This window comes from Galeopterus variegatus, unplaced genomic scaffold, assembly GCF_000696425.1.
Source record: "Galeopterus variegatus unplaced genomic scaffold, G_variegatus-3.0.2 Scaffold1705, whole genome shotgun sequence".
NCBI classification, from domain to species: domain Eukaryota; kingdom Metazoa; phylum Chordata; class Mammalia; order Dermoptera; family Cynocephalidae; genus Galeopterus; species Galeopterus variegatus.
Genome location: NW_007727816.1, coordinates 316,000 through 334,915, shown reverse-complemented (window position 1 = coordinate 334,915; position 18,916 = coordinate 316,000). Strand labels below are relative to the sequence as shown.

General features: G+C 45.8%; 1 protein-coding gene across 1 annotated transcript in view; it reads right to left on the bottom strand.

Annotated features, from left to right (window-relative positions):
• The window catches only part of POU6F2 (POU class 6 homeobox 2), a 240,052-nt gene that overhangs the window by 5,928 nt on the left and 215,208 nt on the right, over nucleotides 1-18,916 (bottom strand). The window contains exons 7-8 of the mRNA XM_008578521.1: nucleotides 8,890-9,061; nucleotides 586-754 (exon numbers count right to left, since the gene is read on the bottom strand). Coding sequence (XP_008576743.1) covers nucleotides 586-754; nucleotides 8,890-9,061 — 341 coding nt within the window. The remainder of the gene's footprint in view (nucleotides 1-585; nucleotides 755-8,889; nucleotides 9,062-18,916) is intronic.

The following is an 18,916-nucleotide window of genomic DNA, read 5'->3' as shown; positions in this document are numbered from 1 at the left end:
GTGTGTGTGTGTGGGGGGGGGGGGGACGGGCAAGGTTAGGCCAGATTCTCACTACCCTTTTCTGAGCCATTTAAAGCAGCTGCTTCTTTTTTTTTTTTAAAATGTGCTTTTAAAGCTGTCTGAGAAAGCAAGTTAAAAAACGCCTTCAAGGTCACAAGATGGTTAAATTTTTTTTTTTTTTAAATGTATGTTTTCTTGGAAAATCCTGATAGCCATCTCTGGCAGAAATAGTGCAAGCATTCACACAAATGAAGACTGGCAGATTTGCATTTGCTCAGGACACCTGCATGTGGACAGGGGTGTGGGCCCAGCAGGAAGGCTGCTGGCCTGGGGGGGTGCACGTCCAATGAGACCGCCTTGGAAGTTCTGCGTGAGTTGACAGGAGTTATGCAGCCAGGACCCCCAAATATGCTTTAGCACCTTCATTTGCATGGATATCACCAATCCCAACATACGGCTACCCGACACGGTGCTCCCACACTCTGCCTATCCAGCTTTGCCCACCCGAAGAAGAAAAGCTGAGCCGCGAGGACAAACACGGCCCAGGCCAGCCAGGGGAGGTGACAGCATGCAGGCGCGGGTTACCTGCAGATGGCCGACTGGCTGTATGCGGGGCCCTCGGTAGCACTGAGAGCCTGTCCCACCTGAGTCTGGGTCAGGCCAAGGGACAGGCGCCGGATTTTAAAAGCTTTGGCAAATTCTCGGATCTCCTCCAGATTAACCCCGTCCACCTCACCCGCTGCCGTTTGAGGATCTGTGGAGATGTTTGTAAAAATAGGATCAATACGTCAACACACAACCGAGTGGTATCTTTTATTACGGTTTATAAGAAAGTGGCTCTGTTTAATAGCAGAGTGGAGGAAAGACCAACGGCACGGAATGTTCTCTTTGTTTCCCAGGTGAGGCACTCAAGCCCCCATCCTCAACTCGTTACACCTCCACAAATATTCCTTCGAGATGTTTCTATCCCAGAAACACCCGTTTGCTCACGGTGCCACTACCACAATGCAAAGGCATGTTCCCTGGGCCTAACAAAAACAGCCAGCATGGGGAGGCACGCCTGTGGGGAGGCACCTCCATTTCGCCCATAAATATGTTTAAATGTTGTGCAAAAGTGTAAACATGGATTCCATTTGAAGTGTTCTAGTTGAAATTTTTATTGCTAAAAACTGCCCTTGAAAAAAATAGTGTTTTGTGTTTTTCCTTTATCTGATCACCAATGCAGCCAGGCTAAAAGATGGTAATGTTGCCTAATTTCTTACGTTCACGTTAGCCCCTCAGAAGAGCATGCTGGTGAAGCTGCGAGGATAATATTGTCTTTTTCCCCCCATAGCGGTTTACTGACACAGACGCCTTTGTTCCCCGAAAGGGCACATAATAAAAAATGCCGACCACAGGAAGGCTCCTTTGGTGCTGGATAACGTGGTCAATTTAGGACTTATCAAGGGAAATGACATAACAGCTGGAGAATGAAACTTCCCCCCCCCTGGCTACTGATCCCTGGATAAATGAAAGCGTGCACCAGGCTGGAGACAGCATGGGCTGGGGATGGTGGAAGATTTGCAAGTGCAGCGCAGTCCTGCCTGGCGTGGAGCCGCTCTCCCCGCCAGCCGCCTCTATTGTTCTGCACCTCATCCCTCGGACTTAGGTGAAAGTTTTTCTCTTCTTCTTTCTGCACAATAACCCACCAATTTCAGTAAATTCAAGTATTTGTCCAAGGACCGTGGTGGACTTATGACTCTTCTGGGCTCAGGGCTATAGAAACTCTGGTGGGCACTTGCATCCCAAATGCTGATTTTTCAAGGACTTTGAAATAAGGATGTTAATATCTGCGGGAGGTTTGATGCTCCCTGTACAGATTCTCTCATGACTGGGGGGGGGGGTCCCCTCCAGCCTAAGGACAATGGACTCTGTCAATAGAATCAGCAATGCAGGTGTACATTGTACCTTTATCCTCACCTTGAAAAAAAGGTCCTGTCGAATTTTCACATTATGAGTCAAACTTTCATTGTGGGAAGATTGGAAAGTGGCACCACCACTGCCTTCAGTATATAGTACTTTTTTTAGTGACACCTGGGAGTCCTAACTGAGTGGGGGCGGGGGCAAGAGAAACATAAGAAGAAATTCCGCTTCTATGGAGTTTAGAGTCTCTAGGGGGTTGCACAGGAAAAATACCAGACAGAATATAATCAAGAGCTAATGGCGAGGCACCACATGGGTATGCAGAGCAGAGGGGACAGGCAGGAGGATTCAGCTGGGTCTTACCCAGCGGGCATTGCTCAGAGAATGGAGGGCCACATCCACTCGGTGGGGACTGCGTGCAGACAGGCACAGAGGCAGGGAGGGACAGAGCACTGAGCAGGCCTGAAAGTGAGTAGGGTGGAGGAGTAGCTCGTGCCAGGAGTGGTGGGTATTTCAGCACAGGGCATTGAGAATCTGTGCATGGGTAGGGGTGGAGGTGACTATGAAACTAGTTTGGCTGTTAAGATGAATCAAAATCCTGCTTTTTCTTCCAAAACTTCCCCCAGGAGGTCTGCAACACTTGGTTAGTGAAGGACTCATTTGGGTGGTACCTTGTGGTGGCTGCCCCCTGGATCTTAAATCCCACCACCACAGAATCCCAAAGCAGCTCCTGGGGTGTGCTAAGGATTCACATCCATGCACACAGCAGTCTCCAGCCCTTTCTCATGTTTCTTCATTAAAACACCCCTAGAGCAGGGGTTGCAAATGAGCAGCTTGCAAAGGAAACCCAGCTTTCCTATTGCGTACAAATTTTTCAAATTATCCACCAACATGTAAACATTGATTTCTACAGAAAAATCTAGATTTTCCTTGTTCTTTTGAAACGTGAGAAGATTTGGCTGTATGGGATCTCCGTGTGCACTTGGTCACGGGGTCAGCTGGAACTAATTCTGGCTGCCCCTCCAGTTCCTCATCCTCATCTCCAGCCCTCCTAAGACCCGCTGCTGCTCAGCCTGCCCCGTGACCCTGTGTCTGGAGCACACGTTCCCGATGGGGCTGATATTGGCTCTAGGGGGGAAGCAAGGGGCCATGGTGCATAGACAGAACAGATGTGCAGAATACCTGTGCCATTAAAATTTCGTGGGGAAAGGAGGGTAATTAGGATAAAAAAAAAAGGCTTTTTGCAGGGAAAATGGGGCGACAATAAAATAATAGTCGAGAAACCCTGGTTTNAAAAGGCTTTTTGCAGGGAAAATGGGGCGACAATAAAATAATAGTCGAGAAACCCTGGTTTAGAGCGGAGAGGGACGCTCCTAACAGAGTGGTGCAGTGAGCGAGGGAAGAGGGATGAGCAGCCTTGCAAGGGTGGGCAGTGGGGGTTCAAAACTGAAGAAACGGAAGCCAAGACTTTCCTTGTAACAACATGACTTTTAAGACCGTGGTGTCCTTGATTCAGCAGGTGTGAGAGTCACCTGGTGGGGCCCAGGGATGTGCCTTCTTAACGAGTACCATGGGAGATTCCACGCAGGGGATCCCTGACCCCACTTACAGAAATCTTCCTCCGAGGCTCTGTCCTGACCAGGTGCAGCTGTGGTGTCCTCTGCACGCCGCTCTTGTTCTTGACCCTTCACCATTGCTATTCGGTGTGCTGGACTGCACAGAAGAGCTGCTGTCTCACCTGTGTGGGACTGATGGGCTCCTGAGCACGCAGCCACCCTGTCCTTCCTCCCCACCTGACCACATACGGCAAGTGGCAAAGGTCTGGGAGCCAGCAGGTTGGGGCTGCCAGTGCAGTCTGTGGTGGGGAAGAGGGCTTTTCCGTGGGCAAAGCTAAATAGCCCTGTGGGAAGCATGTGTTCTGCCTTTACTAGTCCCATCTCTAGATCAGCTAGAATCAATTGACTTAACCAGCATGTGGCAGCAGGTCTTTAATCTAGAAGGATTTCCGTGGTCTACTCCAGTCCCTGGGCCTGTGCTGCCACCAGATTTAGCAGCACAGCACTGGGTAGGTTTGTGACTTGGGTTGCAATTTTATAGAAATGCGTCCTATCATTTTTCTTCCCTTTCCCTGCTGCCTTTATTGTTTATATCTCCTTACTAGTCCCTGGAGTCTAGAAACTAAATCTGGATGTGTGATTGTGCAGGTTGCTTTTTGCCAGAGCACTGACAACACCCTGAGTGGAAAAGAAAGCTGTGGACTCTTGGCTGTCACGCACTGAGCAGAGTCGTGTGGATTACCAAACATCACTCTGAAGCTCAGAGACATGGGTGCCTGGGCCCTGAGTCCAAGAACTTTCATCACGCTGGGAAAGCGAGTTCCTTCTTCCCCCTCTCACACACTTCCCACGCTTGTCTTTTCTCCCGGTTCTACATAGAGAGGTGGTAAGACAGGAGTTCTTGTGAAATTCAAACCAGGTGATGGTGGACTGGACAAAGGCCCAGGAAAGGGACTCAGCATCTCTGTGCAATGTGTTGATGCCTGGAGATGACCCAATTGGCTTTCTTTCTCATCCAGACAACTCAGGAGGCAAATGTGCTGTGGTTTTGCTCCATAGGTTCCAAGACTGCAGAAGTCTCCCCATCCAAAGAAGGGGCCCTTTCCTGGGCAAATACTAGCTTTACCCCTATTACATGCACAGCTTGTCTTCACACATTGGGAGAATTCATTAGAAGGTGTCTGTAAGGCGTTTCGAACTAATCAAAAGACAAATGCTATTTTTTCTATCTTTAACTCTTGGGGCTGCCTCACTGTCGGAAGAGCTCCCCTTCCTTCAGGGATACATGCTCCTGTGCTTGAGGAGGGAGACAAGAGGTGAGCGTGGAAATGGAGGCTTCCCTGGAAGGTCACCTCGGCTCTCAACCTAGTGCAGAGCTGACATGCAGCCCTGGGACAGGTCAATCTGGGGTGCTGTCACCCATTCTCTTGGCTCTGAGAGATTGGGTTAATTTTAAGGATAAATCTAAGGCCACCTTGATGGGGACTTCAGGGGGAACTTCAGGTCCCCCACAAGGTGGACCCAGCACCTTTAAGCAGCTCTAGGGCAACCCAGTCTGTGGTTTCTCTGGACTGAGGAGGAAGTGGCACCTTTTGTGGGCATTTGATCCAGGTTAAGTCAGCCCAATATATTAAATACAAGGCCAGGATCTTCTTCTAGCAATGATAGCCAGGGTCTACCCTGAATCTGACCCTTGCTAGAAGAGTCAGAAGATCAACCTATAGAGGGGTTAGCTGGACTGGAGCTTTAGGATAAATCGGTGTTTTCCCAAATCAAGTCTGGAATGCCTAGATTGAAAAGTAAAAAGATTTTTATGGGAACTAAATGCAAATTGTGTGAACATGAACCTATTCTGTAGAATCTGATTGCATGGTCTCTGGGTGCATACTGAATTGAGTGCTGAGGATGCACCAAGACAGATGTTCTGTTTTGTTTTTTACATGTGGCTCCTTCCCACCGTTTCCCTGGGTGTCAGTGTAAGAGGCTGCAAACTGGGCTGAACGGTCGCTGTGCACCTCCCTGATCCTTGCACGACCCCGGCTCGTGGGGTTGTTACGGGAGTAAGACGCATCTTAAAGAAGTTGCTAAAAGGACGAATTAACTATCTTATGTAAACATCGGTCTGCTTCTTAGTGCCATTCTCACAGCAAAATGGGCACAGTTGCCAAATATTTCTGAAAAATAAAAGCGATTTGGGAGTGTGCAATGTGGTGCAGGAGAAAAGCACATGTGCAGCATGGTGCCTTCGCTGGGTGTGAGAAACGGCGCGAATGGTGACCCGGGTTTCACGTGCTCTAAGCTATGGCCGTGCCTCTTTACTTTTACTTCATAGTTTTGGCTTTTCTGAGACTAGCTATCAGTCCTGTCTAAGGATAAAGCTTACAAGCCAGGGTTTTAGAAAGAGTGTACTGAAAAAAAAATCAACAAATCATCAAAACCTTCAGATTTTTAAACAGAACAGTACCTATTTTAAAACAGTGTACTGTAAATCTTAAACCAAATTGGGATATTTGTCAAGTCATTGTTTGACTTTTCTTCTACACTTTAAAAACCCTTCTTATAGAGACTACGTCTCCCTCTGATGACTGGAGAGGGAGCGAGGTTTACCACTGGGCAAGGTGTGTGGGTGCTGTGAACAGGTGCCGAGCGGATGTTCTAACAAGGGTGTACATTTGCAGTCCTGAGCCCAGATGTGGCGCTCTTTGCACATGACGACCCCGTTATCACTACTAGGACATAACTCAGCATTCCTTTGCCTGCAGTGGGCAACGTTTTTGTATGATCCAGCATTCTACCTCCTCTGGCATGCGGTAGGCTGACCAGCACTAGGGTGAGAGTCGTTGACAATGACATGGTCATGGCTCATTGACCATGGTTTCAACCAAAGAATCTGTATTACTGTGATAGTACCAGAAACACATATTTGGTCTTCATCCCTGATTCCTGGCACAGAGCTCCTAAAACTCTTGTAATTTCCTAAGTAATAGGGGTGCTGAGAGCATCTTTTGTTCTAATATTTGGTCTTTGACTCCAGTTCCTGACACAGAGCCCCTAAATCCCCTGGAACTTTCTGGGTGATAGGAGAGTCTTTTGTTCTAATGAGGTGACTCCTGGTGAGCTCTTGGGTGGCTTCAAGATGGGGGGCTAGTCATTAGAAAGACTAAGCTATGATTAGAAGCTTATTCATCCCAAGCCTCCATCCACTGGGGAGGCGAGAGGGGCTGAGACTGAGTTAATAATCAATTCTGCCTATACCATGAAGCTTCCATAAAAATCCTGAGCTCCAGGGTTCAGAGAGCTTCTGGGTTGGTGAACACATCCACATGCTGGGAGGGTGGTACACCCCAACGCCACAGGGACAGAAGTTCCCTTCCAGACCTTATCCTACGTACCTCTTCATGTGGCTGTTCATCTGTATCCTTTGTCACGTCCTTTATAGTAAACCGGTAAATGTGTTTCCCTGAGTTCTGTGAGCCATCATAGCAAATTATCAAACCAGAGGGATACGATCCATGTATTATTCATTCAATAGTTGGGTTTTGAGACAGAAGGGAATTAACTAAATAATATGCCCCAAATCTAGAGCTATGGTAAGTCCAACAATGGGTTTGTGCAAAGTCTGATCCCTCATGGTACTGCCAGAGAAGACTGCAGACTTGGTGTGGCCTCTCTGCTCAGGCTCTACACATGGCTGTGGAGTTTCCTGCTTCAAGCGTCTGCGCTAAAGGAGTCTCTCTCTCCCAGGTCTTTATCTTTCACATCAAGGTTATATAATATGGTTCACTCATCATAGACCTAAAACTTAGGTGTCCCACTGGCTAGTGTACAATTGAATTCCATCTAGCCCATTAAGTAGCTGTGTTACTGATTTCTGAAAAAGGCTAATCCTTCCGTGCCCATCTTATGAAAAGTGACTAGAGAGAATTCAGTTCTGCCCACCCATCTGTCTACTGTCTGTCCATCCATCCACTCATCTCTCAGTCCGTCTAACATGTACTGAGTGTTTACCTTGTGAAAAATACCATATTAGCAGGGTGCTTTGTACTTTTATTTCATGTTTAACTTGTTTCTTCTCTATAAGATGCTTGACCTTGGTCTCTTTTTCTTTCAGGACCAAAGCTTAACATCCTATCCTAAATTTATGATCTTGCTGTCATTTAGAAACAGAGTATTTTGCAGAAACTGATGCAGAATACTGAATTGGAACCAAGTTTGAATCTTTACTCACAACCACCTTATTGAGGAAAATCCGGCATAATTAAATTAATTTTATTTATGTAAGACTAGGATTTCTGGCCCAAATGGAGAGGGGTTGTACATTTCAACAACCTAAAATACCAGTTGGTGGAAAACTCCACATGCATCCTGAACCTCTGCATGATATTGACCAACTGTAAGGTCACGAGCACCCAGGCTGGCCCATGAGTACTGGGCATTGCAGCTTTCCCTTCTCTTCCCACCCACAAGCATCCACACAATTTAATATATTTATATATATATACTTTTTCTTTTTGGGGTGGTTGCTTGTGGGGGAGGACATGGCAACCCTCCGTCCTGCTTTGCTGACCAGATTTGACCCACACACGTGAGGATCCTCATTGTTCCTGCTACAGCAGGTCACTCACATAGATCCTTACCTCATGTTATGGCACAGATACCTATGCAGCGCTTAAACCCTTGAAACCCAGAACTACCGGATTTTTGGTCTCTGCTGAATTGCAATCTTTGCACATGTTCTGTGATTTTATATACAGTTTAAGTAAAAAGTGCACTAAAGGGGAATAACTGACATTAAATTAGACCGTCATTCCATTCATCTTAACATGTTTCCATTTGCATGTGTTAAATATGCTGTCTTCACCTAGGGCCAAATACCATCTCTAAAAATTACATATATACAGCCTACTCCGGGAGGCAGCCTCACAGGCCTGTTTCATTTTCTGAACGGTGGTTCAGAGGCCTCCCATCGGATTCCAGCCCGGGCAGCCTCCCCACCTGCCCCTGCAGGCGGCTCCTTGCACGCCCGCCCGCCCACAGGCACGCTCTCTCGTATTTCCTCTGACACCTACAAGCAGAACGCAGGGGATTTCAAACACACAGGAAAGCAGCTTGACCCGCCGGCTGAGTGCCTGTTGTGGGCTATTTGCTTGTGAGCCATGTGGCTCCTGCCCCGCAAACTCATCAGCCTCTGCCTCCGAGGTGCCCGCACTGACGCTGCACAGGGGGGCGCCGAGATGAGCCCGCCCTGCCCCAGGAACCGCCTGGCCCTGGGCACAGACGTCGTCATGCCAACACCGGCCGAGCAGGGCCAGGAAATTCCTCTGCAGGGTTGAGAGAGAGAGAAGCAGAGAGAGAAAGAAAGAAGGGAAGGCACAGCAAACGGGCAATGAGGAGGGCACCATGTTCCGACCGAGCCAGGAGGGACACTTACTGCTGACTAGCTGGCCCACGCTCAAAGCCGAGGAGGACGAGGACGAGGAGGAGGAGGACGAGGTGGCCTGCCGGACGGGACTCTGAGACACGGACGCTTGGCTGTGAGCCAGGTGCAAGAGGCTGCCTGGGGAGGCCGCTTGACCCACCGACGTCTGGGAGGGTTGGTGGAGCTACACGGGGGATGGAAGAGACACACAAATGAGTGAAAAAAAGAGGGGAAATGCCAGGGTACTGAAGTTGCATCTGGAGTTGCATCATTTTCTTTCCAAGAATATATACTTCTCAGGAAGAGCGCAGGACCCTCACTACAGCAGGAAGTCTCTTGTATGTGATACGTTGCTGCCTGCTTGACAGATATTTTCTTAGTAATTCTAAATAAATTATTAATTTCCTACTTGGTTAGCTAGAGCCCCCCAGTTTTCTACATTTCTCGACCACGGTGTGTGGCTGGACTCTTTCTGCCTGTTTATGCAATTACAGCACACTTGCCAGGCTTCTCAGTTAGGTGCGGGTAAAATACAACACTAGCAATCAGTGTGGAATGCGAAATTCAAACCTGACAGTGTGGCTGTGCCCCACCGTTTTCTCTTACGTGACTGGGCTGAGTGTCTACGGGGACTCTTGTTCTTCCAGACCTGGAGTCTGAGTAGGTTACTGTGCATGGAGTTGATAACATGCTCCCTGATATCCTATAGGAATCAAGAGGACAGAATTATCCAGTAGTATTTGTAGTCCTCAGTTGTCACTTTCTTCCTGGGGGCCAGCCACAGTGTGAAGGACCTTGGTGCCCTCCCTCATTTGATTCTGACATCAGCCGTCCTGTGGTATTACTACTTTGACCCCTCGTTTACAGACAAGGAAGCTGAGGCACAGAGAGGGTAAAGGACTTCATAGGTGCATCCAGCTGCTTTGGAAGGTCTGGTCTCTGGACATATGAAGTCTGACCCTGGGCCCAAGCTCTTACTCACAATGCCACAAGGAAGAATTCATTTAATTTTAAAAATTTTTGTGTGCATTAAAGAAGGCTGTCTTTGTGTCCATTTATTCATTATTCCTTTACAGGTTATCGAGGGACTGTTGCTGTGTGAGGCAAGGGAAGCTCAGCTGAGGGCAGGTGGGCGAGGGGAAGGACGTGATTGCAGGTGCCAGGTCCACCTGGAGGCTTGGGGGGATGCCCTCTCCTTCATGTGTCGTCCTCTAGAAGGTTCCCACATGGGCAGCTCAGGACCCTGAGCAGGTGGACGGTTAGCCTTGGCAGTAGCCACCTTTGTTGACTGGATAGAGCACTTTCTGGCTTACAAAGTGCTTTCATAAACAGAGATATAGCAAGGTTTTTATGAAAGATGGTCAGCCTGGGAGTAGAATTAGATCAGGCCTTAAGGTTTGTTTGGAGAGCCAGCTACAACATGGCCCCGGTCTAAGAAGGTCTGCCACTTCCTCAGTGCCAGCTCAGTGCCAGGGACCAGCCAGCCTGAGCACTTCAGCTGCATGTCTGTCACTGCTTTCCTATGTGAGTGTCACTTTCTCATTCGACTTCACTGAGATGTAATTTACACATAGTAAAATACACCCATTTCAAATATACATTTTGATGAGTTTTATCAAATGTTCACACCTGTGAAACCACCACAATCAAGGTACAGAATCTTCTCCTCTTTCCAGTAAGTTCCCTCTTCCCCTCTGCAGTCAATTCCCCCCAACTCACTGCCCCAGACAAACACTTTCTGCCCCTACGCGTTTCTTTCGCATGATTCGGGAAGTGGTCCCGTACAGTACTGCTCTTTCTGCAACCGGCTGCTTTCGCTTAGCGTACTGTTCTCAAGACCCATCCACTTTGTTGCAGGCATCAGCAGCTCATTCCTTTTTGCTGCTGAACAGCATTCCACTATACAAGGGTACTTTGAATAGTTCATGAAAATACTTGTATTATCTTTCAACTCTATTTTCCTTCTTTTTAATTTTATTGGCACATAATTGTACATATTTATGGGGTACAGTGTGACATTTCAATACATATAATTGGCAGAACTTTCAAAATCCTCTCTTCTTGCTAATTGAAATATACAACATATGATTGTTAACCACAGTTACCTCACTGTGTGTTAGAACTAAGAGAGCTAAGTCCTCCTGTAAAGGAAGTACGTTTGTATACATGAGTGCACGTGTGCGTGTGTGTGTGTGTATGTGTGTGTATTGTTTATTCATTCATCTTTTGGTGGGCATTTGGGTTGTTTCCAGTTTGGGGCTATTTTGGGCTGTGATGAATCAAGCTGTTATAAACACTTATGTACAAGTCTGTGTGTCCAGTTGTGTTTTGTTTCTCTATGTAAACACCTAGGAGTGGAATTACTGGATCATACTGTAAATGCATGTTTAACTTTTTAAGAAACTCCCAAACTGATTTCGAAAGTGGTTGTACCATTTCATATTCCCACTCATAGCAATGTACGAGAATTCTAGTTGCTCCACATCTTCACCAACACTTGGAATTATCTGTCTCTTTAATTTCCTAAAGTGTTTTTAACTATTGAGTTAACATTTTACCTTTAAATAATTGTTAGTAAGGAGCTATTGTAGAAACGTGATTAAGAAGCTGTTTCCCACTCTGGTCCCCATGGTAATAATTAATAATAGCTCCCAGGACTTGCGCGCTATTCCTATGCAGCAGATACACCCAGTATGATTATAAGAAGTGAGTGACTGGCCCAAGGCCATGTGGCTGATGAACATTAGAAGCCAGGATGCCACCTTGTGGCTCAGGACTCCTCCCAGGATGCCATGCTGTCCCTCCTGCAGAATTGCCTGCAGTTACACGTCAAGTGAACACCCTCATTGTTTCTCAGCTGTGCCAAGTAGGGGCCACATTATGAACCAAAGATAGTTATAATCGACATGAGAATCCAAATTAATATGCATCAAGCATCTGCCTCATGTAATTAGCTAATCTGCTGAGCATATAATCAACAATTGAATCCAGTAAATTTTATACTATAGAGACACATATTAAAGATTAAATCTATTTTTGATTTGCTTAATAAAATGTGATGGATGTTCACATGTCAATTTACCCCCTCTAACCTATTGAGTTGTCCTTCTAAATACTGTTACTTAGCAAAAGCTTTTTATAGTTTTGAGTAACTGAATCATGAGGTAGTCTTCAGTTTTATTTCTCTATCAATATTTTATTGGCTGTGGGTGTGGTAAAGTGCCATCAAGGAACTGGAGAAGACAATAATCAATTTAAATATTTCTTCCTCAGACACAACTCAGTGAAGAAACAAATACTAGGCTGCCATCTCAGGAGTCACTAAAGCAAGCTAGGGCTCATGCATTAAGCTCCAAGGGAGAAAAAATCTAAGAGGAAAATAATCCTTTTAAGAACTTGTTCTATGTCTACACAGTCAAAGGAAGAGATGAGTCTAAGATTTCTAAGAATCCAAGAAAGATATTTCTTCTCTAAAGTAAATAATTTTTTTTTAGGACATTAGGGTCTTGCTTACCCTCCAGAGTTCAACCAGATAGTTCAGAAAAAACAATGAAAATTCTTAAAGGTTCTTACTTGTCAAGAATCAAGAAGATTCCATGGGCAGTAGCATCCTAACTGAGCCTATATATATCTCATCCCAATTGCCAGTGTAGACATGTGTTTGTTAATTCTAGAATCACTGTACATACCAAACTCAGCCCAGATATTGACGTGTCCTTCATAGCTTCTTTCCTGAGAAGAAGAGGACATTAGAGGGACCACTTCTGTTACCTCCAATCCCTGAAGCTGTAATTCTTTCAGGTAAACTATGAAAAACAGCACTATGTCCTTGATATTCTTAATTTAATGATTTTTGTGTGTTAATCTTTAGAAATTTTATGCTTAAAAATATATTTATCAAATAAAAGGCAAAGCAGAGATTTAAGCTACTTCATGGAACAACTCTGGGGTTCAATCCAAAAATTATTTACTTTATATCAACAACATTAAGAAATGTTATTTAATTTGATTTAATTATGTTGTTTTTCAGACACTGATTTATCTGCAAAAATCATATATACCTGTCTTGAATAATTATTGGCAAAAGAAGTAGATGTACATATAAATCCTAAAACATAACATGCCACAAAAATTGGAATAGTTTTCCAAAAGACAATATAGAGAGCTCAGGAATAACTTAAACCACGGAGGAAAAGCTTATCCCTTTTTTTCCTGGAGGGAAAGGGAAACTTAGAAGCTTCTGTAAAGGCCGGTGTTTTGTTACAATGCCTTAATCCTGAAAGGTGAAATACATAAACACCATTTATTGGATGCTTCCTACATGTTTTTCACATGCATTGTTTTATCAGCACCGCACTCTCCCGAGTGAGCCACCGGGCTGGCTACGTGCATTGTTTTAAATCCTGGCAATAGCACTCTGTGTTAGGTATGGGTGGCATCATTACTGAAGAGGAAACCAAGACTCTGCTCTATCACTGGAAATGATGGTCACCAGTCTGGGCAACACAGGGGCTCTAGCTGGTCAGTGTGGGACCAAGTGAGACATGTTCAAACAGGTAGATCACGGCGAGCTGCACTTCAGAGCCGGTCAGTCCTACTGTAGGTCATCATGGTCTATCCATTTGAACACACCTCATTTGTCAGCCAGTGAGCGGGAACCGGTCCGTATGTGGGATCTGAACCCTCGGGCAGGAGCGCCACTGCGCTTCCCAAGCGGCGCACTTATCCAGTGCGCCACCGGGCCGGCCCAAAAATTTAGGATATTTTTCTAGTTGAGGAATTATTCTCTATAGATCACAAAGTATCTAAAATTTCATATTTTTAAGAAAACATGGTACTCTCAGGTAGCTAGAGGATTATTCAAAAAGATGATTACAATTTTACGTGTAGTCCTACAGATTGTCCTTAGCGTGACATACTTCGTTCTGGTTGTCTTTAGTACCCTAAGCTTACTTTTCTCAGTCTCGCATCCTGTTTGCATGATCATATTCTCTATTTACGCATTGCACCCCCATGGACTGCCTCAAGGAGCTGGCGCTTATCTCCATCTAAGTGATACCATCACTTTCCTGGCTTTCTCTGAGCTGGGAGCCAGGCGCGGAGAGGCCGAGAGCGTGGAGAGTCAGCCAGAAGGAGAGGGCAGGGGCAGATCCCGCCAGCCTGGGACTTTGCATCATCCAGAGGAGGGGGATCGATGTCCCTCTCACACGTGGAATGACAAAGAGGAAGCAGAGGATCCAGTCTGGAGAGCTGTGTACTTCCTGCGGGCTGTCATGGGCTGGCCTCGATGGTTGGTTTTTGCTGGTTGGCACTGCCAGGTGCTTAGTGTGTGCAACAAAAATAGGTGGAAGTAACAGCACACTGTAAAGGCTTTCTTGATTTTCTATGCCGCTGCTTTCCATGTATCTTCCATGCCTGATACAGTATATCCTTACTAACGTCTTAGTTTCTGGAATAAATTATCTTCTCATTAAATCCACGATTGATATAAAATAAATGGGGGTGGCAATTATCTTGGAAAATGGAATAAAAGGCAGAACGTCCTAGACAAATTGGAAAAGTAAATGGTAAAATTCAAATGGGATTGAATATAGAGAAATTCATTAGGGGAGGAAACAACTCCAAGTTTGCCAAGGCAAAATGGAGGAGGTCTGGCCTTTTACAAATACATCAGGGGCCAGGACAGACCCCAGGCTCATGCTCCGTCCATGTGGTGCAGCGAGACTGGGTCCAGCTCTGGGAGGCCTCTCACCCCCTTGCACTGGCTGGCATTTTTTCTGAGTAACATTTTCCTTAGAATAGCCTGAAGAGAAATTAAACCAGTGGTTCTCAAGCTTCAGTGTTCATCAGAATCACAGATCACCGGGCCCCACCGCTGGAGTTTGATTCAGCAGGTCTGGGGTGGGCCTCAAGACTCTGTATCTCAGGTGATGCTGCTGCTTGCTAGGGGACCACAAAGATTGTGGAAAGAGCTTCTCTTGGAAAAAGGGTAAAGATCTATTATGTCTAGACAAGGGAAGCCAGAGCCCAGATAGGATAAGCACCTTTACTAATTAGGAAGATACAATGAATGCCTGAGCCTTACTGAGGAGCTCATTGTACTGTGGGCAGGACACGAACGCAAGCATTAGATTCATTGAAGTATTTAGGGTTGATGTCTGGAGATTCTACCTTGAAAAAATTTGAGGACCTAGCTCATGATACCAGGGGTGACCTTAGCTATTGTTGTGAAAATTTGAAAAAGCAAGGAGGAAGTTACACCTTGGAGGGTTTAGGAGACTTATTGGGTTTTCCTTCCGGCTCTGTTCCATGACTCTGATACCTCTCTTTGACCTCAGTGGGAAGAAGAGCACGCCCCACATGTAAGGCTCCAGGACACACACCTCCTGTCTGCAGGAGAGGAAGAATGTCAGAAATGCCAACAGCCGAGAGAGAAAGAGAAAGAGAGAGAAGAAAGCAGCCAGGCACTCGGCCGGCCACCATGAGAACATGAGGAAGAGAGGAGGGACAGACTGAGAGCAGGGTTTAGTGGAGATGTCCAGACACAGGGGCTGGGAAGGCCAAGGCAGTCATACAAGAGGCTCGGAACATGCAACCGAGCTCAGCAGGGACAAGTGACAGAACGGGAGTTAGACTTGGGTGCAGATCAGAAAACAGGGATTAAATGCAGTTGAGATAATGTGGTGGGAGAGTGGGGAGAGAGGAAGGGGTTGACTTTCAGAAAAGAGGTGTATAGAGAAGACGGTGCTGCATGCGAGGCCTTCCTAAGCAGGCGCACATTTGGAACATACTGGCAAATGACAGAAGACAGACTGGAAAGACACAGAAGGCCAGAGCTGGGCTTTTCTGGAAGCCTGGCAATTAAATGAAACACAGTGGACTGAGCACCATCATGGGCTGGGTCCTGAACCATGTGGATGAGGCTGAATCCTTCCGGTTTCTGCTTTTCAGGTGTAGACTCTTAATGATAATACAGTTTGATGGAAATGAATGGAGCATGGGGCAAAGCAGAGACGAGGGGACGATGCCAGGAGGCTTTGCAGAGAAGGGTCAGAGGATCCAGATCCCAAAGGACGGCTGACCAGGCATTTGCCAGTCAGGGAAGGTGGGAAAAAGCATTCTACCAGGGCACAGAATGTACCGAGAGCATGAATGGTGTCAGCTGTGCCAGGTAGGTGACAAAGTGAGATGTCAGATGCATGGCCAGAAGGTCAAGGCTGCTTGGTTTGGGGTCACCCATGTACATTTCATCCATCTGGGAAAACCCCTATACTATTTTATATCCCTTGTGGGTAGAAATGCCTCATTATGTCTCATTCTGGGTGGCTCCAAGAAAAACTTGGGAATCATTGATTCAGGCCACGGCTGGGAAAGGAAGTTGATTTTTAAAAATCAGTAAGCTAGTACATTTTTGTATTTACTTGAAAAGAAATGGATGGATTTGGATAATCACATAACATTTTAAGAGAAATAATTTAAATAAGCTGCCTCCCTTTGGCTTCCTATTAGCACCAAGGTTGCTTTTTGAAGAAAAATAGAGTGTCTTCATAGATGGTAGTCTCCAAGTATTATAGCTATGGTATTTAAATTTTGAAAAATTTAATGCTTTGATTTTACAAGTTGCAACATTTTCCATTTCAGATGTCTCTACCCCCTTAATAATAGTAAAAACTCTCAAATTTGTTAGGATTTAGTCAAAGGAAGAATAAATATACACAAAAATGATGTCTGTGTGGCTCATGAAGAAACCATTAATTCACAGTCACAGGACAGAAAGGAGAAAGCAAACCGGAGGTCTGCAGCCACTCGGACTTTGGGGGAGTCATCATATGCCACAGCAACCCTAGAGGGAACACACAGTTACTTTCCAGCTCCACTAAATATGTTCTCTGTGTGGCTCATGAAGAAACCATTAATTCACAGTCACAGGACAGAAAGGAGAAAGCAAACTGGAGGTCTGCAGCCACTCGGACTTTGGGGGAGTCACCATATGCCACAGCAACCCTAGAGGGAACACACAGTTACTTTCCAGCTCCACTAAATATGTTTCTATTAAGTAATGTTTTTCCATGTGCACAAAGATTCTTATCTCTGTTTTTTTTCACCTAGTCCTTTTCTGACTTTTATTTTCTTGTGTTGCTCACCAAGGATCTCTGATGTGATATTGTGGAAGCTATATGTAGGGCTACCAGATCCTGATGCATTTTTTTAGATACTGTTTTTATTTCACATGATGACTTTGCAGGTTCTTATTAATCTTTCATCATTGGGATAAATCATCAAGAGTGGTGGATACTTCATTGTTAGATTTTATTCAGGCTCTTTTAGTTAATGGTAGGCAGATGTAAAAATTAAATTAAAGATATAATTATTCTTATGAAATGAAAACAAATCACTCCAGGTCATCTGGTCTCAGAGCTGTGTACTTTACTCCATGAAAGTGGACTTCCTTCTGAGCATGAGTTAAGGAACTTTGTTCCTGTAATTTATGACATATTTTACTGTCAGAACTAAGGTCTTGTGAGATTAAGCATTTATTATAAATCACATGAAAAATAAACTGAGAAACTTCTCTACTGTATGATAGAAATCCTTTATTTTTTAGTGGCTGTCCATATTATAGTTCTTCAATGTAAAGGGTAATATTTAAAGAAAAAAACTGAAGACCACTTATCCTTATACCTCTAGATCTGAGGTTTTTACTTTTTGACCCTGTGGATTTTATGATCCGCTACCCTCAGAATCACAGCTCTTATATCTGGGACTCAGACTTGTGCCTCTCCTTTCAATTTTCCCAACTTATTAACCTTCTATATGTTCTCAGGTGTTTCAACCAGAGATGATGCCAAGTAAAGTCATTCGTTCACTTCCACCATTTCCCTGATATCTGTGACCAGGTTCACTGCAGGGTCCCTTGATTTTTCTGGGACTAGGACAGACCACTGGTGCATGCCTGGCCTTGGCAAAGAGGGATGGCTGCGGGTGCCTGCCATGGCTTGGGATTCTGAACAGTTCTGACGTGAACACTGCTTCCAGCTGTGCTCACGTGTTCTCCAGGGGCACATACAGGACAGGCGTATGCACAGACACCAGCCAAGGGAGTCTGCTCTTTGGGATGTTGGTCACACCCGGTGTGATGGTTGCGGGTATTGGTTGGTTGGATTTGCAAGGTACTCCCAAACAAGCTCGCTGTTTCTTCCCAGTTGCTAGATCTCCAATGCTGCAGGACAGAGGACCACATGTCCCCACAGTAGTAACAGGACTTTATCCCAGGGGCTGACAGGTGTGGTGTGAGAAAGCTCCTGAGGAGAGTCTGGGCCACGAGGGAGGCTGTGGGAATGAGTTACTGGTGTCTGCTGCGGGCAACGAGGTGAGGCGGGCACTGTCCCTGCCTTTTATTTGCCATTTCTTGGTTGGGCCCTTCTCCTGGGTCCGAACGGTACCAGCTCAAGTCTAGAGCTGTGATTTCTTGTAACAGCAATAGTCTATGACCCACACGGCCTTTGAAATTTGAGGTGAGGGTGAGAGCTACTTTATATTAGATGTTAATGATTTCTAACTAATTCATCACCTTTCTGGCAAGTTACGACTTAGTTTTGGTGACAGAAATAGTTTTTAGCAGATTGTACAAAAAGAGGCCCCTTTTCCCCTTGGAGATAATTTTGAGCTGCAGGGTCCCTTGATTTTTCTGGGACTAGGACAGACCACTGGTGCATGCCTGGCCTTGGCGAAGAGGGATGGCTGCGGGTGCCTGCCATGGCTTGGGATTCTGAACAGTTCTGACGTGAACACTGCTTCCAGCTGTGCTCATGTGTTCTCCAGGGGCAGATACAGGACAGGCGCATGCACAGACACCAGCCAAGGGAGTCTGCTCTTTGGGATGTTGGTCACACCCGGTGTGATGGTTGCGGGTATTGGTTGGTTGGATTTGCAAGGTACTCCCAAACAAGCTCGCTGTTTCTTCCCAGTTGCTAGATCTCCAATGCTGCAGGACAGAGGACCACATGTCCCCACAGTAGTAACAGGACTTTATCCCAGG